At 50.4% G+C, this 22,303-nt stretch overlaps 1 protein-coding gene across 1 annotated transcript; it reads right to left on the reverse strand.

Moving 5' to 3' along the window:
• Positions 1–8,059: 8,059 nt before the first annotated feature.
• Positions 8,060–20,430, reverse strand: APCDD1L (APC down-regulated 1 like). Its single transcript, XM_021921751.2, has 3 exons — positions 20,234–20,430; positions 16,694–17,246; positions 8,060–11,164 (listed from the first exon to the last, which is right to left on the reverse strand). Exons 1-3 carry the CDS (start codon positions 20,428–20,430, stop codon positions 10,400–10,402), a joined length of 1,515 nt encoding a protein of 504 aa, XP_021777443.1. The 3' UTR covers positions 8,060–10,399.
• Positions 20,431–22,303: the final 1,873 nt, after the last annotated feature.

A 22,303-nucleotide genomic window follows, 5' to 3' on the forward strand; every position in this document is an offset into this window, starting at 1 on the left:
CCATCTTACAGTGTTACCTTGTTAAAACATTAATGAAAACCATTTTAACTTCTTTTGGAAGAGTAAGGTAGGAAAATGGTAAGACTTCATATCAGACCAAAGGGTACACAGTATACAAAGTCAGGTTTCCTCCATTCCCAAACCTTTCTCCAGAGATATCCTGAACTTTCCATGTATTGACTCTTTCCAGAGATCTGTGCACATATATGTCTGTGTATATCCAGCCTTGTGTTTTCTTTTTGTTTTGAGACAGGGTCTCACTCTGTCACTCAGGCTGGAGTGCAGTGGTGTGACCCCCACAGCTCACTGTAGCCTCCACCTCCCAGCCTCAAGCAGTCCTCCCACCCCAGCCTCCTGAGTATCTGGGACCATAGGCACGCACAAGCATGCCTGGCTCTCTTTTTTATTTTTTGTAGATACGAGGTCTCTCTGTGTTGCCCAAGCTCGTCTCAAACTCCTGGGCTCAAGCCATCCTCCTGTCTCAGCCTCCTAGAGTGCTGGGATTACAGGCGTGAGCCACTGCACCTGACCAACTGTGTGTTTTCTAATACACAGGCAACAGCACACACTAACTGCTCTGTTGTGCATGTTCCTTTTTTGACTTTGAAGTTTATCTTGGAGATCATTTCATGCTAGCCCACATCATTCTTTATGGCTCTATAATTTTCCTCTGTATGGATGTGCCCTTAATTTACTTAATCAGCCCTCTATTGAGCTGCATTTAAGCAGTTTCTAGTCTTGGTGCTAAAGACAACGCTACAACAAATACTCCTACAAATGAGCAAGAATATCACAGAATCAATTCCTAGAGGAGCAATGGTTGGGTCAAAGGAAGCCTGCATTTTAAATCGTGTTAGATGCCTTCCACATTGCATCCAAAGAGGACATACCAGTTCATAGTCCTCGCAGGGTCTGCTGCTTTACTCTGCCAGCACCTTGTGCCATCTTAACTTTTTGATCTTTGCTCACCTGTAACATGCACGTGGTATCTTACCTTGAGTTTGTGGTTCTTGGGTTGAGCAGTTGTTTATGTACGTAAAGGCCATTTGAAAACACACATGAGGACCCAGAGTGAAGTAAGGTCAAAGGGAATAAAGGCTTATCTCACAAAGGGCTGACGGCAGAGCAGCAGAAATGAAGAGGCTAAGGGCACAGTCATGAATGTGGAAATTGGAATCTACCTTGTTTTACTAACAGAAAAAGAACTTGCAGCAAAGTGTATCGAAGTGGATTGGGCAGGGGGAAATAACCCTTCATGGCAACTGCTAGAGCTCTGATTCTTGACCTGTACTAGCCACCTCACTTGCTCTCATCTGGCTGCATTCATGTCATTCTTGCATCCCTGGGGTCCTTTTAACCATGGCCTTCACAGAGGGTGTAGGGGAGGCAAATGTTAGCATCCCAGACCAAAGAGAGCTTCTGTAAGAGAGACTGATAAATGGTGGTGGTCGTTAAAGAGTTAAAACCCAAAGCGTTGGCCGGACGCGGTGGCTCAAGCCTGTAATCCCAGCACTTTGGGAGGCCGAGACAGGCGGATCACGCGCTCAGGAGCTCAGGAGGTCGAGACCATCCTGGCTAACACGGGCGAGGTGGCGGGTGTCTGTAGTCCCAGCCACTTGGGAGGCTGAGGCTGGAGAATGGCATAAACCCAGGAGGTGGAGCTTGCAGTGAGCTGAGATCCAACCACTGCACTCCAGCCTGGGCGACAGAGCGAGACTCCGTCTCAAAAAAAAACAAAAAAAAACAAAAAAAAAAACCCCAAAAACCGAAGCGTTAAAACCTGAGCTGTGAAGGAGTTTTCTAAACAGCAACACGAGGAGCTATTTTGAAGAAGTGACCACACTGATTTGCCATTATCTCTGGTTAGTGCATTAGAAGACAAAACTTGCTACCTGATAATTTGCCAAGGAGTAATGGGAGTGACATGCCCCGTTAGAAACTGAAAATACTCTCAGAAATTGCACTTAAGAGTCTAGGGTTTTCTTTTTTTCCAGGTAGAACTTTGGCCTCTGTTTTCTTAGCAATGTTTGACTGCTAAAATCACTTCAAAGAAGAAAATAGTACAAATTTGGAGAAACACAAAATTAGTGTTACGGACTTTCTGAAAAAATGTTACCTTTATGCCACTTCAAAAAATGTTAAAGAAATGTGTAGGGAAGACAGGAAGCTTTTGAAGTCAAGCCAAGACCCGCTGTTATATTTTAACCCCACCATGCAGTCACATTGTTGGCCCTAAAAGTGCCTCCACACTAAAGAAAATATTCTTCATTAGTAATGAGAAAACCACCCTAGAATATTCCAGCTGATATGTGAGGAAGGGCTGGCGGGCCACGGCTAGGATCCTGTCATGGTCCCACTTTTCCTCCTGTTTCCCAGAAGCTCAGACTCCCGAATGCTCTGTTCTCCCATGAGTGGGCCTGGCTGCCCCGCTCAGCCCTCTGTGCTGCACCACTCTGGCCTCCCAGAGCATTCGAAACCTCTCTTAACAGAGTCTGCCCTTTACTGGATTGAAAGCAATTTGAGGGGAAGTTCAAGGTTTTTGTTGTTGTTGGGTTTGGTTTTGTGGTGGTCTCATTTTTTTTTTTTATACCAAAGTATTTTGTGTGCATAATATAAAAAGCCAAACAGCTATAACAGGCTCATAGTGAAAAGCAGCAGGCCCATATCGCCCTGGGCTGCCTCTTCCCATAGGTAGCCAGTTGAGCACATTGAACTGTTTCTTCTGATATTAACATCTACATTTCCTAATAATGTGGTTATATTACTTTTTCTTGATTTTTCACTTCTATATATTATCTGTTGATTTCCTCCTAAGGAAGAGAGGGATTTAGCTCTAATAATCTTTCTCCCAACCACATCCCAAGCATAGATTTCCTTCTCTCTCCCTCTCAGTCATGTTATAATTTTTGGCTACATCAGTATACTTTTGCATGATTAAGACTACTGAGATATTGTTTACAGCTGTACCTTGGATGTGCTATGCTTCTATTTCCCTTTTATGTGTAATCCTTTGTTTTGCCGGAGTTACTAAATCTTAGTGTTTTGTTTGCTTAGCTTCCAATGTATCTGTCACCTATTTAGCCCAGACCCTGATAGAAGTGTAAATCTCCTCAGCACAATCACAACACCTCAGGCAATCTGATTTTTCTGGTTTTCTTAGATCACTCCTGGAGCTCTCTGTTTTCCTGCTCCTCTCTGGACTGACTGCTATCTAAGCCTACTGCACGGCTCTCATTCCAGGGCCTTCACTCACTCTCATCTTCAGAACTCCTTTTGCACTCTTCTGGATTGGATCCCTTCTTTTCTGGATTTCTAGCTTCCTCTCTTTTGTTTTACTACCTCATTTTGGGGGAGCACATCCTTTAGCAGGTCTCTGAGCAAGGAGTATGTGGGACATAATTTTGTTGAGAACTTTACATGTCTGAAAATGTCCCATTCTGCTCTCCCACTTGATTGATAGTTGTACAGGGTATAAAACACAAGGTTTAAATCATTCTGAGGATTTTGGAAGCATTGTTCCACCGATTTCCAGCCTCTAGTGTTGCCTTTAAGAAATCAAGCGCCTGGCCATCAGAGAAATGCAAATCAAAACCACAATGAGATACCATCTCACACCAGTTAGAATGGCAATCATTAAAAAGTCAGGAAACAACAGGTGCTGGGGAGGATGTGGAGAAATAGGAACACTTTTACACTGTTGGTGGGATTGTAAACTAGTTCAACCATTATGGAAAACAGTATGGCGATTCCTCAAGGATCTAGAACTAGAAGTACCATATGACCCAGCCATCCCATTACTGGGTATATACCCAAAGGATTATAAATCATGCTGCTATAAAGACACATGCACACGTATGTTCATTGCGGCACTATTCACAATAGCAAAGACTTGGAATCAACCCAAATGTCCATCAGTGACAGACTGGATTAAGAAAATGTGGCACATATACACCATGGAATACTATGCAGCCATAAAAAAGGATGAGTTTGTGTTCTTTGTAGGGACATGGATGCAGCTGGAAACCATCATTCTCAGCAAACTATCGCCAAGAACAGAAAACCAAACACCGCATGTTGTCACTCATAGGTGGGAACTGAACAATGAGACCACTTGGACTCGGGAAGGGGAACATCATACACCAGGGCCTATCATGGGGAGGGGGGAGGGGGAAGGGATTGCATTGGGAGTTATACCTGATGTAAATGACGAGTTGATGGGTGCAGCACGCCAACATGGCACAAGTATACATATATAACAAACCTACACGTTATCCACATGTACCCTAGAACTTAAAGTATAATAAAAAAAAAAAAAAAATGAAAGAAATTAAGCACCATTCTAATTCCTGATTCTTCTTTTATTTCTGGGAACATTCTTCAACTTTAATTTCCAGCCTTTTTATTTTTTTCTGCTAACATATTTATAATTTTCAAGACATCTTTCTTTTCCAGTTATTCTTTGTTACAGCAACCTGCTGCAAGATGTATGTATGTTTTTTTTCACTGAGGATATTATAGCCCTTTATTGCTTTGTTCTTTTTTGTTGTTGTTCTGTATTTTTTGCATGTTGTTCCACTGGAGACCAGAAGTGTTTTGTAATTCAGATTTTTTTGGATTTTCAGATATTTACATTATACTTTCCAGTTAAACATTCCTAATTTGAAAACCCAAAATTCAAAATGCTTCAATGAGCATTTCCTTTGAGCATTGTGTCACCACTCATAAAAGGTTGTGGATTTTGGAGCATTTTGGATCTTGAATTTTCATACTGGGGATACTTAACCTGTATCTAAATTTTTAGCATGATACTCTACCCTGGGCTGTTGCTAAGTCCAAAGATTTTCGGGTTAAACTTTTGGTTTCTTACAGTGGTTAGGGATGGGATCTAGGAGTAGAATTCCTTTTACAGACTTGTAAAACATTTCAAAGATTCCTCCTGTTTTTAGCCCTACTGTTCTGTTGGTTTCTGCCATGCCTAGGGCCACCATTTCCTTAGCCTTAGGGGGGATTCATGGCACAAGTGGACTTGCTTCTGAGCTGCGCCCCTCGACCAACCTGCTTTTCACCTCTGTAATCTCCCGCCAGTGATAAATTACCCATCAGCTTTCCAGATTCCAGAATTGTGCTGACATCTCCTGTTGGCTATGTTCTTACTTACTTTTCTATTTATTCATGTGATCTTGTGCCCTTTAATTCTTTCCCATAATTTGTTGGGACTTCAGAAGGAAGTGGAGCTAAAGGTAGGTGTCTGCCTGCCCCACCTTCGCTGGAAGTCTGGAAGGCCTTCCTTCTAAGACACCCAGCATAGCACCTGGTACATGATGGGTGCTCAGCAAATGTCTGTGGGTCTTTTTACTAAACAGGCAGTTGATTTCACCAGAAGTAGTGACTACCTAAGTTTTGGTAATTTTTTTTCTCCTGAGGGATTAAAAACAGTGTCAAATGCAGGAGTGAGAGCAGTAGGTTATTAATAACCCCTAGGAAATACATACTATATCACAGGACAAAGACCTATCCTCACTAAGAGTTTGTTTTGTTTTGTTTTGAGACAGAGTCTTGCTGTCACCCAGGCCGGAGTGCAGTGGTGTGATCTCGGCTCACTGCAAGCTCCGCCTCCTGGGTTCAAGTGTTTCTCCTGCCTCAGCCTCCCGAATAACTGGGACTACAGGCGCCCGCCACCACGCCTGGCTAATTTTTTGTATTTTTAGTAGAGACGGGGTTTCACCGTGTTAGCCAGGATAGTCTCAATCTCCTGACCTCGTGATCTGCCCGCCTCAGCCTCCCAAAGTTATGAGATTACAGGCATGAGCCACCGTGCCCAGCTTTTTCTTTTTTTCTTTTCTTTTTTTTTTTTTTTTTTTGCCATTTCTCTCAAAATACGTTATTGATTCCATTTGAATCACTTACTATTTTGGGTCTTCCTGTAACTGGTGTTGGGGCTGGTTGGCTTCAGGAACCATCAGGTTTCGTCATTTTATTGATAAAGAAACTGAAGCTGGCAGGGTGGGGGATGGGGGAGATAGAGGCTCCAAAACTAAGAAACGAAAGTCTTGGGTACCTGTGTGAGGCTGAGGCTCTCCCAGTCTCCCTGGCCTTTGGGAGATGAGAAGCTTGAGATAGAGTCTCAAGGCACCTCTCACCAGGCCCTGTGGCCTCCTATTCGGGGATAGCAGTGGTCTTTAATGCTATTCTAGAAATAGCCTGGCTAGTAGAAAACAGATGTCCTCAAGTTCACAGGCCTTGGTTCTGCTCTGCCCACCTGATTAGAAAAAAAGTCAGCAACATCAAAATTCCAAGCCAGTATAGTGTGTGGGTGTCATCCTGCTGCTTGAATTCAGAGTCTCCAACCAGGTCTTGGAACATGTATTCTTTTAACTGGTATTTATTTACCTCCTACTATGTGCCCGGCACCATTCTACCACTGGGGATCCACGGAGAACGAGACAGACAAGGACCCTGCTGGCACAGAGCTCATGCTGGAGGAGAGGGGCTAACAATGGGTGAAAACCAACAACCAGGAATCTTTTCAGATTTTGGCTACTGACAAATGCTGTGATGAGGTGACTGTGCTGTGGTGGACGCTATCTTTGGGGTAGTCAGGGGTGAGGTGGGCAGAGCCTTCTAGGCGAGGGAGAGCTGGAGCCAAGACCTTGAGAGGCACCAGGTTCCATGGGACTGCAGGAGAGCAAGGAGGCCACTGTGGCCGAAATGGAAGGTGGAGGTGCCAAGTGGGCAGGAGGAGGGTCTGCCTGGAAGCTTGGAAGGGTGGTTTTGGGGAATGTCGACAGGTCATTTGTGTTCATGCTGACATCCATTTAAGGGGGGTTGTGTGTGTGAGAAGGAGCAGCCTTTCAGTCTCTCAGAAGCATCAGGAGCAGACTGGAGGCTGCACGCTACTGTTCAAGTCCCCTCTTGAAGTGGGAACAGCTCTTCCCTGCTTGGCTCCAGTCTGCAATGCTAATGGGTATGAATCAGCCCCGACCAGGCCCTGATGCAGTGCTCCATTCTGCGTCAGAAAGCTCTAGCCCCTCATGCCTGAGTCACCTGTGCCCCAGGAGAGGATGCACAGACCAGGGCCACGTGCTGGCGGGCCTGCGTCACCAAGCCACACGCTGCTGCTCAGCCCGGTAGCACCGCTGGGAGATTAAAAACATGCGCTTAGTGAAAGGCAAAGAGCTTCTTATGATAACCAGCATCTGTTAGTTAATGGACCTCTGAGAGCTGTATACAATTTCAACTTTTTATTAAGAGAAAAAAGCTCATTTGCTCTCCTGGGAGTTGCACAATGAAATTATCAACTGCATGGGCTTCCCACCCACCCCTCACCTTTCAGCGTGACTGAACATGCAATGGAGAACATTAATTTTATTTGGAAATAGGACTCTGGGCTTTCCTCCCCCTCTGTGGATGAGAGCGCTCTCGCGTTTTATGTGAAGGGCAGAGACTTAAGGGGCAGGAGCAAAGGGCTGGAAGGAAGGCTTGGTGCCCATGGGCCTCTGGCCCTGTCGCCAGGGAGTCTCAGCCCCTCAGCCTCTGAAACGACCCCTTCCTTTATCAGCCCAGAGTCTTGGAAGCTCTGACCCTCTGCCTGGGAGAAAAGGGATGGTTGCCCTTTCTTCAGCCTTCGTAGCTCCAAGCAGCATCACCTGCCCCCAAACTAACAAGCCCCAGCGAGCAGAGAGCAACTAAGTCCAACTGAGGGGATCCAGGAAGCTGCTGTCCTGCTCAACACACTCCTTTTCATTAGGGATGGCTCACGCCATGTCCCACGAAGCAACACTAAATTGCCTTCCCCAAATAAAATCAAGGAATCCCATTCCCTCCAAGAGTCAGGAGGACACCCCAAGCCCGCGGGCTGTGAGACAGAGTCCTGGATCTCAGGCTCTGGAGCCCAGCCACTTCTCCTCTCTGTGCCTCAGTGTCCTCGCGTGCAAGACGCAGAGACTCACAGCCCTCTCACTGACTCAGCTGGGCCTCCCGAGTGTCACTGAATCTGGTAGATGGAGGTGGCCCATTCACAGGTCTCAGTGTGAGGCTTCACAGCAATAACCAACATTTGCTGAGTCTGCCATATTCATTGAAGGTCTTTCTAACATGCACCAGGCACGCTGGACCCTTCTGGAAAGATTGCAGGCAGTGAGTCAGAGCCGAGTTGTTTTCGTTGGAGCTTACATTCTAGGCAAATAAGGTCATTTCTGACAGTGATCAGTTTTCATGACAAAGAACATGCACCTGTGATGCAATGGATTGACAGAAGGACCGGGGAAGAAGTGGGGCTGCTCTTTGGGATGCGCATGGTGACATCTTCAGGAGGTGACATCTGGTCCGAGACTTGATTGAAAACAAAGTGCTAAGCTTCTGAAGGTCTGGGGAAGAGACGCTAGGCAGAAGTCAGGGCTTGTGCAAAGGCCCCAAGGCAGCAACAGCTCCTGTGATCCAAGAAACAGAAAGAAGGCCAGTGTGGCCAGGGCATGGGGAGGCGTGGCTGAGCCTTGCAGGCAACAGTGAGCCAGAAGTCAGGCTTTTATTCTGAGTGCAGTGGAAGCCCCTGGGGGGTTTTCAGCAGGGCAGGCAGTGACATGAGAGCAGAACTGAGAGAGCTGGGGTTTACCTCCACTGGTTTTATTCTCTTTCACACATTCTCTGGAGGACATTCCGCTTCCTTTCTTTAGAACCATAATTCCCTTGGTTGACTTTAATAACCAGCAAGAGCATTTTTCAGGCTGTTTAATTTTATTAAAAGGTTTAAATTTGATGATAAATGGTGGCATGATTGCTTCAAGTCTCGGATACAAGACCTGCTCAGCCGTGGACACATCATCGACACCCACCGCCGTCCCCAACAGGAGCTCCCCCCACCCTGATGTAGTCTGAAACTGTAAATAATGTAATTATTTCTTGTACTTTGGTAAATATGCCAGGAACACTGGTAGCTGTCTGAGACCTACAGAGAATGCTAACTTGATGGGCTTTTTTTTTTTTTTTTAAAGAAGAAGAATGGGTAATAAGTGGGAGCAATTTCAGCAGGCTGATTGGACCCCACACAATCTCAAGGAGGACGAGGGCTTCCCTCTGAAAGCATCATTAACCTCACAGACAATTGTTCAAAATCTGTGATAAGAGCTAGAGCTAGAGATCAGGAGGAGGAAGGAGGGGGTGAGTCATCAGCCCCCAGTCCTGAAAACCCTCCGGCCCACCAGGAGGCCAGTTAATTTCAGTGTACAGATGAGGCCCTGGGAATTTGGGTAGAGTCCCTGGAGAGGCTCAGCCTGTTCCCACCATGATGACAGTCCCCTCTGAGCAGAGGACACCAATATATTAGGATCATGGCAAGGAGGCTGGGCAAGGTGGAGCTGTCCAGATGTCGCCATGTAGCCTGGCGACCCCGACTTCTCCCTAGGGTGGACCCAAAGATACACATTCGGAGATTTCGTTTGTCAGGCAAGCACAGGAAATCTTGGCAACCGAGCATGGCTGGGCAGGGCGAATTGCAGAGCATGTTAGTGTTATGGCGGTCATTACTATTAACTACTTTCAGAAGGCTGGAAACGCTGCTCCCCTCCAAAGACCTGCCCCCAGCAGCCAGCCTGGTGCACACTGGCATTCGCTTGGGCTAGGGAGGCTTGGAGGCTGCAGCCTGCTCTGGGGAGGCCACACTTCTCAGCTCAGATGGAGTCCTCTTCATTTGTATGCTGGCCCGGGAAAACTGGATTTATCCACACGCAGTATTGGCAGCTTGAGGTCTGACTCACAGAAGCACAGGCAGATGCAGACGAATGCCAACAGTCAGGATTCAGGAAAGCTGAGCTGCCTCTGAAGACACAAGCCCTTCGCCAGAAAGCTGAGAAGCACTGAAAGCCCGAAGTGGCATCTTTAATTCATGGCACCACTTAGAGATCATATTGCTAAATTCGAATTAATAATCTTTAAACAACAACCTACAGACATGGCAGAGCAGTAGGCCTTGTCCCTAGGCAGAACCTCAGGGTCTCCTCTTGCTCCCATCTTGGAATCCCAAGGGTCAGGATGGGAAGAACAGGGAGCAGCGTGGGATGGGGGGGTTCCATGTGGCCACCTGACTGCACCTGTTGGCGGGCTGCCAAGGATAAGGAAAGTAGAAAAATTGGGAGTGATCTTTAGAAACTCACATAGCAATGAACATCACTGCCGCGTCCAAGTGCGTGACTGGGACGTGGGCTGTGGGATGTGGTATAGGCTTTGCAGGTGTTAAGCTCATGCCCTGAGCCACATGGAATGCAGGCAGAGTTTGGAAGCAGTGGGGCTGTGCATCCATCCATGACAGAGCAGAGGAGAATGGTTCCTTCTCTACAGTTTCCAGGAGGGAGTCTGAAGAGTTGAATGGGTGTCCAGAGCCACCATCCTGATGTCAAGTCCAATGTCATAGCCAGTAGAGGAAAGCCAGCCCTAGAACTAGGGGCAGAAGTGGGAGGGGGGCTACGCGAAGACCCCCTGTGCTGGGGTGCTTCTGCAGCAATGGTCGGTGCTGCGGGGGCCTGGAGAAGTCGGGGGCTTCTCCCCGACAGAGCACCAGGGGTGCTTGGTAGGAGGTGGGGCGTTTCTCTGGGGTATCGGGACTTGACCCATCAGTGGGCCTTTGTCCGATGAAGAGCAGGCTTTGCCCGAGGGGGTCTTGCTCCATCTTGAAAAGCTCGTACTCCACGTGTGGGAGCCGGATGCCCAGCGGCAGGCAGCCATTGGTGGCTGTGACATCCCGCTCAGTGCCCACGGACCAGGCCCCCGCACCCCCACAGCTGCGTGGCTCAGAGAAGTTAAGCATGGCCGTGGTGACCTGGTCCATGGGGGTTACATGGGCCCGTGTAACCTCGAACACCAGCTCGGTGCCGCCGCGGACCCTGGTGGACGGCGTGCCCCTGGTGTAGCGGCCGGCGGCATACACGGTGAAGGTGGGCTGCTGGCAGGCTGGGTCTGAGAAGTGATGGTAATACCCTTCCCAGGAGCGGCTGTGCCCGTGGAAAGTGAAGAGCCGGGTGAGGAACAGGACCGCTGGGCGCACCTCGCATCCCGAGCTGACCCACCAGCCGCCCAGGCGCAAGGGCAGGGCCAGAGGGGGCGGCAGCACGGGCGGGTGGTGCACATCAGAGCGGGCAATGAGGCCACAGGCTGGGCACGGCCGCACGTGGTGCTGGCGAAAGACAAACAGAAAAACGGTGGTTGTCCCACAGGGAGAAGTTGGGGTGCAGCCTGGAAAGGAACCCCAGCTCTGTAGGGGTGAAAAGGCAGAGTGAGGTGCGGCCTGTCCCTCCCTCCTCTCTCTCTCACTCCCTGCCTTCAGTCAGGACGGCCTTTTTTGCTTCAGTCAGGAGGGCCTCCTTGATGGAGGTCAGCCCCTGTATCCTCGGGCCTTGGGTCTCCTGCTGTCTGAACTCCCCGCCAGCTCCTTCTTACTAGGTCTCTGCTGGGCACCAGAGAGAGCTTTCCCGAATGCCCCATGTAAGGTGGGGCTCAGGGCTGGCACACCACCCTCTTTTATCTTCCTCATTCCACCCCCTGAGACTCTCTTCTCTCTATCCCTCGCCCCTCATCAAACTGGAACGCATTATGCCTTACAGTCCAAAAACGCCCTAGAAAGCGGGAACTGCCTCTGCGGCTACCCCATCCCCACAGCACAGGGTTTGGCTCGCAGCAAGCACACATTTGTTGCATGAATAAATGAGAAATGAATGGAAGCACAGGTGGCCTTCGTCTTGGGACCTGACAGAAGTTGTCCTTGCTCAAGCCCAGGGTGCTTGGTCCTGGAATTTGACCGTGAAAGTTGATCTTTTTTCTAGCTCACTCTTCTAGGTGTTTCCGAAGTGCCAGGAACTATGCTAAGCACTTCCCGGGCAACTGGTACATGTTATAGCTGAGGGAGCTGAGACCCAGAGGACCGGCTGGACTGCCCAGGTTGTCCGGCCTGGAAGTGGCAGAGACCAGCGGAAATGCAGCCTGGCTTGCACCCGGCTGTCCGAGCTCCCACTCTCCTGTGCTCATAGCAGGTTACATCTTCCCCACAGGTAGAGAATAGAGGATTTTTGTCTTTAGAAATCTCACAGTGGAAGGTGCACATCATTTGCTCTACCTACCCCATGGAAAGTGAATATGGCAACAAGGATCAAAAGCCATCAAAACATGTCTGAGCCGAGCATAGTGGCTCACACCTATAATCCCAGCACTTTGGGAGGCTGAGGTGGGCAGATCACTTGAGATCAGGAGTTCAAGACCAGCCTGGCCAACACGGTGAAAACCCATCTCTACCAGAAATACAAAAATTAGCCAGGTGTGGCAGCACATGCCTGTAATCCCAGGGACTTGGGAGGCTGAGGCAGGAGAATAGCTTGAACCCGGGAGGTGGAAGTTGCAGTGAGCCAAGATCACACCACTGTACTCCAGCCTGGGGGACAGAGCAAGACAACATCTAAAAAAAAAAAAAAGATAGGCCGGGTGCAGTGGCTCACGCCTGTCATCCCAGCACTTTGGGAAGCCAAGGCAGATAGATCAATGGATCATGAGATCAGGAGATCAAGACCATCCTGGCCAACATGGTGAAATGCCGTCTCTACAAAAAATACAAAAATTAGCCAGGTGTGGTGGTGCACGTCTGTGATCCCAGCTACTTGGGAGACTGATGTAGAATTGCTTGAATCTGGGAGGCAGAGGCTGTAGTGAGCTGAGATTGTGCCACTGCACTCCAGCCTGAGTGACAGAGCAAGACTCCATCTCACAAAAAAATAAAAAATAAAAAATTATGTCTTTGGAAGCCCATTGCTTAAGTCTGTGCGAAGGAGATAATTGAAATCTCGTGAAGAGCTGTGGCTCAAAGATGTTCACTCTCATGTTATTTGTTATAGGGAAAACCGACCACACTTAGGTCTTCAGGTGCCGCCACACCCTCATTTGTCCCAGGCTATGAGTTGATTTTCCTCCATCTTTGCCTGTATTTACAGTTGTCCCTGCCTTACAAACTCTCGTGAGCTGTGTTTACCATAAAACACGTTAACAGGAAACAGATGCTAAACTAAATTGCGTGGGAGTAGTCTGCGTTTTGGAGTGAAAAGGCTCAGCAGACACTAAAAAGGAATGCGATACAGACTTCTTCCTTCTTTCTCCCTCTCCTTCCCCTTCTCCTATTTTATTTCTAAAAAAGCAGCTGCTGCCCAGACTTGAGGCCAGAGCACCGTTCTGGAAGGTAAATGGCCTTGGAACTTGTCAAAGCTGATGTGGGAACAAGCAAACATCTCCTGCTGTTGCCATTCCAGAAGGAAACTTAGAGTTGCAGTCCAGCCAGGACAGGCACAGGAAGGGGGCGTTTTGAAGGCCCAGCTGGGAAATTAGCTCCAATATATTTTTTCTTGCAAAACTCCCAAGATTTCCATATAGCACTGCTGAGTTCCATACAGCACTGAGTGAGTTTCATGCCAGACAAGTAACATTTAGAAGTTCTGGCTTAGAAAGGAAATATTGGATGATTGATAACAGTGGTTTTTTTTTTTTGGGGGGGGGTGTCATTTTATAAGCTGTTATTTTTTATTTCTATAAGGAACCTTAAGTTTCCTTGATTTATATAACATTGGAGACCATATTGGCTTTGGTTATGGGGATTTTGGCCCAGAGAGCTTGATGGTTCTCTGAAATGCTAGTAAATGGCTGCAAAAATGTTTGTGACAGGAGCAAGCAAGCTTGAGAGTTAGCTGGAGTGTTGGTGATGGGGATGCCGGCTGATGGGAGTTGACTCTATGTCACACTAATGTATATTGAGAGGACGTAATGCATTACAGCAAAATAATCCCAGAGCTCTCCTTACCCACCACAAAGGACAAACAAACAAAAGATATTCTCTGCAGATAGGACGTTTGGGGATGCTGGTTAGTAATTTGGGGCAAGCAGTTTTCTGCAGAGCAGAAGCAAATTGAGAACCAGCAAACTTTTAAGGTGAAAGAGGGGTGAGAAAAGGCATTTCCTTCTCTGGTGCTTTTGAAGGTGGTGAGACAAGGTTCCCGGCTCCATGGGAAGTCTTCCGGGCATCTTTCTGCAGAGGTCTGAAGTCTCCTGCGTTAGTAAACAAGGCCCCCGGCAGGCAGAATTCACACTTGTACAGAAACCAAACTCTTACTCATTTAAGCCTGTTACATAAAGTTATTTCTCAAACACGACATAACAGTTTCTAATTAACCCCCAGAGGTGACACCAGGCTCAGATAATTTTGGTCCGGTGTTGGCTGATTGATTAGGATTCTATATCCAGGCAATGAATTTGGGGATCCAATTGGTTTTAAATGAACTTCTAAAAATGTTCATGTTTACCATCTGGTTTGGGTCGTGGGCAGGGCGTGGGCCCCAGAGAGCGTAAGGCAACAACTGATTCATTTCTTAGGGGTTTCTCTGCAGCAGTTCCTTCTTTGAAATTATCTGTCTTTTCTCTTTCTTTTTTCTTTTTTTTTTCCCAAGGAGAGGAGCCACTGGTGAGCAGACCTTTAATTTAATGTCTGTACATCTGGCACTGTTCATCTCTGCATTCATTTCTATGTGTTTTGCTTCTCAATCACATTTCAGGCTGGATTGGCCACCCGGGTTAGCCAGGCAGCAGGGAGGGCAGGGACAGCCATGGCCCCAGAGTCCTGCCTGGGGACGCATGAAATTGTCAGCCTCCGCAGCCCCCGGGGATCTGTCCTCTCTGCATTCAGAGCAGTTTCCCCTCCTAATGAGGTGGTGGCGGCCAGTAATCAACTCACCACTAGCGCCTTCTCTGAACTAAGTAGGATTAACGCCACACCAGCCTAGAACATTGGTTGCCAAAAAGGGAATAATTTCGAGGTCATAAAAAGAACTCTGAGGCTGATTTTCTGATTATGAGAACTTCGTGTCATGTTCCTCCTCTGCTACTGAGATCCTCGGTTTGGAGAAGGGGAGGGGGAGGGGGAGGGGGAGGAAGGCAGGCTTCCGGTCTGTCTCATCCACAGTGCTCCCACATTGGGGCAGTGACAAGTGGCTGCTGCCAGGGGTGAGAAGTTGCCTCATCTGGTTTAGTTCCTTGAATGTCTAGTACACAGTAGGCAACAAATACGTGCTGAATGATGTGAAGGTGGCCTGAGAGCTCCAAGAGGACTTCATGGGGATGCTGAACCCATCCATCCATCCACACGCATTCATCCATCCTCCCTCCATCTGCTCATCTGTGCACTCAAGAAATACTCATTGGGTGCCTTGTACAGAGGTTTTTCACCTGGAATGCTAACCTCAACTTCATTTTCACTAACCTTTCACTAATACAAGTTAACATTTCTTCTCATTGTAAATGGAGGCAACGCGCCCCAGTAGCGTCAGCAGAACCTCTGACTTTGTATGACGCTAACAGCGTTGCAGGTACTGGAAACATGGTTTGCAGTCATCTCTGCTTTCAAATGAGGGCAAATAAAGATTTCACATTTATCGTTTTTCTATATCACAAATTAATACTTTAAAACTTGGGTAACTATTTTAATAGAACCGGTTTTCATTTAAATCCCATGTATTTTCTCTTATGCCCTTAAAAACAGATTTTCTGAAGAGAGGTCCTTAGGCCTCACCAGCCACCAGAGGGTTCTCTGACACTGGGAAGGTCCTAGGTCCACACCCTTGTAGGAGCCAGGCTCTGAGCTATGTGCCAGGAGCCATTATACTGTAAAGTTATGTTTCTTTCTGCCTGTTTGCTCACCTGGCAAAAAAAAAAAAAAGAAAAAAAAGAAAAAAAAGTGTGTGGGGGGGGTGCTACTAGATCTTCCCCAAATTAGGATGGTATGCGGGCCATGGCTTCATCTAAAATCTAGGTGAATCAGCTTAAATGAAATTCGTGCTGGAGTCAAGGGGGAGCATGTCAAAGACAGGGCGGTTTCCTTTAGACTGCAGCCTCCCCACACCCCGGACGGCTTGCTGGAAGTGCAGAACCCCGGGCTCCCCCCAGACCTGACGGATCCCTTTCGGCCTTCTCACAAGAAGCCCAGGCCACGTGTCTTCGCCGTCTGGTTTGGGAGTGGGTGGGAGTGGCGCCCCAGTGGCTGTGCGGCTAGGTCGGTGTGAGGCTCGCACTGAGATTTCAAGGGACCGGCATCTGGGCTGGCGTGCGCGGCCCCAGCGGCACCCTGGAGGAAAGCTGCCCTCTCCCTAATTCATCCATCCACATTTATTGGTCCTGATCGTGTGCCTGACCCGTCGTGCTAGGTGCCCGCTGTGACCCCACCCTTGTGAAGGACCTAGCGCCAGAGGGAGAGGCAATAAACAAGTCACCAACGGAGCTTCAGAATGGGCTGAGAGCTGGCAAGGTCACTCGCGGGAAACGGGGAACAGTAGAATGGGAACTGGAGCGGATATTTCAGCCGAGAACCAAGGGAGGGGGACTCCCGCCCAAGCCTCTGTGCCCAGCAGGGGCAGAAACGAGATCCTGCAGTGCCCACGAGGACAGGGGCTGGGGAGGACCAGCGTGGGAAGGCCGACCCGAGGCCCGCCAGCCTTGTAAAGGCTGAAAAAAGATGTCTCCAGCAGCGTGAACAGGGTGCGCAAATGTCCTGAGGCACGTGGACCAGAGTGGAGAGGGGCAGTGATGACAGCCGGACAGCCAGAGCCCTGGGCCGGCCCAGATCTTGCAAAGCTGCGGGGCTGGGCTCCGAGCTCGCCCCCCGAGACCCCCCCTCCCCACTCACCAGTGCGCTCTGCAGCGGGCGCTGGTAGCCGGTGGGCCGGTAGTGCCGCCTCTCGGCCGGGTCGGTGTGGATGTCCCCCAGGTACAGCTCCTCCACTAACCGGGGCGCCGCCCGGGGCTGCGGCTGCAGTCGGCGCTGCACGCGGACCAGGCTGAGCTCGTGCATGCTGAGGCCCAGCGCCTCCAGGCAGTCCCCCTGGGCCCGGGCGCTCCGCAGCTCGTACAGCGCCCCGGGCATCCAGGCCCGGGCCGGGGGCAGCCACCGCGCGCAGTCCCGGCCGGCGCGGGTCTGGTTGAGGCGCCCGGAGACGTCGAGCAGGGCCCGGCGGCTGTGGAAGACGATGCCCACTTTGTGCAGGTAGTAGTCGGCCTCGGTGGCTCCCCGGGTGACCCAGGAGGCCCGGCGCAGGCGGACTTTGCCCTTGACGAGCAGCGAGTGGGCAGGCTCTCCGCAGAAGGGGTCCTCGTAGTAGAACTGGTGGGCTCGAAAGAGCCGGCTGGGGTAGAAGGTGTAGGCGCGGGTCAGGAACTCCGGTCCTGGGCGCACCTCGCAGCTGCAGGGGTGGAAGGAGATGGGCTGGGTACGGAGGGAACACCACGCCGCGAGCCCCTCTCTCCTCTGGGCTGGGCTCGGTTCTCCCCCCAATCCCCCTCTTAGGCCTCAGCTCAGGCCTGGGCCCCTCCAACTTCAGTTCCCCTCACTGCTCTCAGTCAGCCACCCTTGGGACTGTGGCTTTGCACTGGATGCCTCATGGCCTCAACACAAGCCTTCTAGTTCATTCTCCTTTCCTTCAATCCGAATTGCCCTACTGGAGGCCCTTTTGCAACCGTCTGGGGACCCACAGGCCTGGGAGCTCCGGGATGCCCTGCCTGCTTCCTCCCCTACTGGACTTTGGGCACCTGGCCCAGAGCCGGCCCCGCGCCCTCCGCCGTCCTTGCTGAGTGAATGGAGGGAGGGGAGAGTAGTGATCAGGTATGACGGTGGCCCGTCCTGTCTCCCCCTTCTCTAGGCTTACTGCCCTGACCAGGTCTCATCCTTGCCTGTGACAGGGCTTGTAGATATAAACCAGGAGTCGGCAAACTTTTTCTGTAAAGGGCTGGGTAATAAATATTTTTATTTTTGTGGGCTGGGTGGCTTCTGCCGCAACTACTCAAAGTTGCCATTGTAGAGCTAATGCAGCTATAGATGACATGTACATGGATGGGCATGGTTGTATGCCAATAAAACTTTATTTACAAAATTGGAAAGTGGGCTGAACTTGGCCCCAGACTCCATTTGCTGGTGATGCAAACAGATCCAGGGGAAGGGGTTGGAGGGAGAAGAAAGAGGAATGACTCCTAGACCCATGGTCAGCTCCGGGATGGGGCAGAGGAGGCCTTTGGGACTTCCCACTGAGGGTGCAGGTGGGGTGGACAGTGGATGAAGTCAGTGGGGAAAAAGAGCAGGCACCCTCCTCACGATTTTACTCTAACCAGGTACCCTCTTGTACTGCTATTTTCTTTCTTTTTTTTTTTTTTTTTGAGACAGAATCTCACTTTGTCACCCAGGCACTTGGCTGGGTTGCAATCTTGGCTCACTGCAACTTCTGCCTCCTGGGTTCAAGCAATTCTCCTGCCTCAGTCTCCTGAGTAGCTGAAATTACAGGCGTGTACCACCATGCCTGGCTAATTTTTGTATTTTTAGTAGAGACGAGGTTTCATCATGTTGGCCAGGCTGGTTTTGAACTCCTGACCTCAATCAATCTGCCCGTCTCGGCCTCCCAAAGTGCTGGGATTACAGGCGTGATCCTAGCCTATTTTCTTGATATTTTTTGTAGCAGGGCTGTTGGAGCAGAGGAAACATGTTATCAGCCAGCAACGAAATAATTCCCTTTTCTTTTCTTCCATCTTTTTGATAATGTTGAGGGGAAATTCTCTGTTCAGAGCTAATGTGTCTTTAGTGCCAACCTCCCTGTTCTCCCAGAGAGAGCAACTCAGAGCCTCGGGTCGGCAACGGATCTAGAGAGGATTTATGTTGTTTTGTTTTCGTTGAATTTAATTTTACAGTTGCCTTTAATTTATGACAAGTGGCTCTGGTCCCCATATCCAGGATAATATTACATTTTCTTTAAAAATAATCACATTACACTGTCAATGTATGCCAGTTATACCTCAATAAAGCTGTAAAAATAAATGAATATATTTTAGTAAATAAAAGCAAGTTGGTTTACAGAAAATGATAAGTAAATACTAGTATAGGTACTTAAAAATAGGAGGGGTGACCATACCCCTGAGGGTCTCAGACAAGGCCTGGAGAGGGGAGATTTGCCTGAGAGGACACAGTAGGTCACACTGGACCGCTCGATGGTTCCCAGGCTCTGGGCCCTTTCCCACTCTTCTCCCAGGAAGCAGCAAGGTCCGTCTGGAGAGCATGGCAGGGAACTTTCAAGGAAGAAAGTTCTAGAAGAAATTTCTTAGAAGAACTGCTCCAAAATGTTACTGTCTTGGGGCAGGAGTGGCCTGCAACCAGTGTCCCCTCTTCCTGCACCCCAGTTCTGTCTGGGTGACCCTGGCGAGTGGATGCCTGGATCCCCCCTGGACTGTGCCGTGGGCGTGGGGACTGCTTGCAGCCTGGCTGAGCCTGCAAATGTGTTCGAAGCGGCTTGAAGAACTCACATCCCTTCCTCCACCCAAAGCACTAGCAGATGTTTGGCAGTGGGGAGTTTCTGCCTGACCTCAGGAGGTACAGGAAGGACACCAAGAGGCCAGTCCTTGACCCCAGAATGGGACTGGCCTGGAGGGGATGTTGGGGGAAGGAGGAATGTGCCAGGTGTGGAGGGGGCCACGCTTTTCCCCAATCCCTGCCCCAGGAGTGGGGACTCAGCTGGCTGCTGTAGGGTTTGTGCACCACAGATGAGGACAGAATGCAAAGTCCATTGGCCGCAAAGCAGCAACTGAGCCTCTGAAATGTCGAGTGAGCCTGTCAGGTTAGACAGAATTAGATGGGTGCACCCAGGCTCTCCCTGGCCTGCCACTTCCTACCCCAGGGCCTTTCACCAGCTGCCCCCTCTGCCTGGCTCTTCCCTGGCCCTCTAGATGGCTGATTCCTCTCCTTTTAGCTCTCAGCTGATGTCACCACCTCCAAGAAGCCTCCCCTGATCACTCTCTAAAGAACCCTCCAGGTCACTTGCTATCACATCCTTGGTTTTATTTCCTTCATTGAAGAGCTTAGTGCAATCTCAAGTTTATACTATTCATTCATGTGTTCAAATGTTAAGGGCACGTCCCACTGCTGACCCCGGGCACTCAGTTCGTAATAGGTTTGTATAATAGGTGCTCAAGGTGTTGAATGGATTTTGTCCATGGACGTGATGCCCAACACAGTCCCTGCCTCCCATTGCAGTCTGGGAGGGGAGGCAAGCATCACCAGCAGCTTGGCAGATAGCAGGCCTCTTGGATAACTATGTGAATTATGCCTATTTCAAAGATTGGACACCGACTCTCAGAGAGGGAGAAGTCTCCGAGCCCATGGACCCATGGTCAGGATGACCTGAGGTCTTACCCCGTGGAGATCCAAGGTCCATTGAGGCGTGGGGGCAGGATTGCAGTGCTGGGCACTCTATCTGGCAAGGGCGGCTGGCAGCGGGGTTCCCAGCGCAGGCGGCTGCCCCCAGCCTCCCCAGCCGCCAGTGCGGTGTGGGCTGCAAAGCAGACAGACCTGGGTAAGACCCCAGCATGCCCCAAGAACACCCACCCCATCTGCCCTCCCAACCCCACTGTGGCCACAGACAGCCAGGCAGGGCTGTCCCGCACCCTCCATCGCAGCCCTGTCCCCAGGGTGCCTCAGTTCTGGAGAGAGTGATGCGTTCCCCATATTGAGGATCCTAGAATCAGCCTCCCCGACGCATCTCCTTCTGGGTTCCCAGATGTGATCACCCTGGAATCTAAGCCTCCTGGATGGAGACCGTCCCAAATTCTGGGGTTGGGAGGCCTCTGAGAATTCTACTGCGTGGAGCAGACTCCTAGAAGCCCAGAACTTCCACGGGCTTGCCAGCTGTGACCAGGTGCTGCCCACAGGTGGCGGAAGGACCCACACTCCTGGACAAAGGGCACTCGAGACTCAGGACCCAAGGTGCTGGGGACAGTGGGGCCCTAGCCCATCCCCAGAGCAGACCACTCCCCTCCACCAAGGAGCCCTGGGGGCTTCTTGGCCTCTCCCAGCACAGAGCAGGTCCCTTGAGGCCACTGGCTTCAGGTCTCACCTGGTGCTGGGTGCCTGCTGTCTACTTGGTGCTCAGTGAACATGTGGCAAGTGAAAGAATGCATGGCCGCTGCAGAGGCCTGGGCCAAGGTCTGAGGACAAACAGTGCAGGCCCTGCCCTTCTTCAGGGCTCCCTAAGCCTGGACACCAGGGGAGGAATTGGGCTCAGGGCAGAAGGTGACTGGAAGATGGACACGGGAAGCAGGCACTGCAGCACAAGCTCCAGATCCTCTGGAGTGACCCCTGGATGAGCTTGGCTGGGTCTGGAGACAAGTCAAGCCCGGGCGTGGGGCTGTTCACGATCTCTTCTTGGGCTGCTCAGAGGTGAGAGTGCCAAGACCTTCAGCTGCTAAAGAGCAGCAGCTCTCCCAGAAACTGTCATCTCCACTCGGGGCTGACGGGCTTGAGATGGCCCAGATGACGGGATGCTGTGGGAAGCTCGGCAGTGAGCAGCGTCCAAATACTGCAGCCCCGGGCTGTGCTCAGGGGCGCCGGCCTGGCCCTGGAGGCCCAGTTCCTGCAGCGAAGCGTCCAAGCATGGCTCTTCCCACCCAGCGTGGGGCTGAGTCTTAGGGCTCCAGGCCAGGGGATGTGGGGGCCTGGCAGGAACTTCAGGAGGCCTTGGGAGGGGTTGGGGGCTGAGTTGAGAAGTGAGCAGATGGCATGTTCTGTCCCTTTCCTGGCCTTGCAGGCAGACCTTCCCAACAGGGGTTCAGAAGAGCTGAGGGCTCCCCACTGTCCCCTCAGAGCTGCTTGACCCCAAACTCTCTGTGCCCTAGGGGTATTTTAGGAAAATGAGGCAGAGTGGATTCCTCAGTTCCCTTGAGGTTGAGGGTTGCACCTGGAGACTTTTGGGGTCCCCAGTGATCAGCTGAGAAGGCAGGAGTGACGCTGATGATGACGAGGGGGATGACAGCACCTGTTAACTGGGTGCGGACCCCTTGCACTTCTATACATTATTCCCATCTGATTTTTGCAATAACCCTGGAGTCGGTGTTAGTGTTATCTTCCTCTCGTGGGCAGAGAAACAGGCTCAGCTCAGAGATGGGCTTAGCTTCCACGGGACACGTGCCACCCGGATGTGGCAAAGCCAGGATGTGAGCCCAGGTTGTTGGACTTCAGGTTGTGACGGCCTCACCGGTGCTTGTCTTACATCCCCAGAGAACACAGAAGGGGCTGACTTGGAGGCGGGGTAAAACTCAGGGCAGTCAACAAACATTGGCCGACTGAATAAACGAAGGCATGAGTACAAATGCTGGTGTAGCCCAAGGTCCCTGTTGTAATCTTGGTTCATCCTGCAACTGATTATTGGCTTTAATTAGCCAAATAGGAGAAATGAAAACAAATAGCCACCCAGCCAGGGCCAAGGTG

Source organism: Papio anubis, chromosome 16, assembly GCF_008728515.1.
Source record: "Papio anubis isolate 15944 chromosome 16, Panubis1.0, whole genome shotgun sequence".
Classification (NCBI taxonomy): domain Eukaryota; kingdom Metazoa; phylum Chordata; class Mammalia; order Primates; family Cercopithecidae; genus Papio; species Papio anubis.

Excerpts from the sequence above, each read along its gene's own strand:
- APCDD1L (XM_021921751.2), bottom strand. The coding sequence starts at position 20,430 with ATGGGGTGGGTGTTCTTGGGGCATGCTGGGGTCTTACCCAGGTCTGTC. Across the intron at positions 17,247-20,233 it reads GGACCTTGGATCTCCACGGG|CTGCGAGGTGCGCCCAGGAC; the intron begins GTAAGACCTCAG and ends CCACCCCTGCAG. Across the intron at positions 11,165-16,693 it reads GCCCGCTGCAGAGCGCACTG|CACCACGTGCGGCCGTGCCC; the intron begins GTGAGTGGGGAG and ends GTCTTTCGCCAG.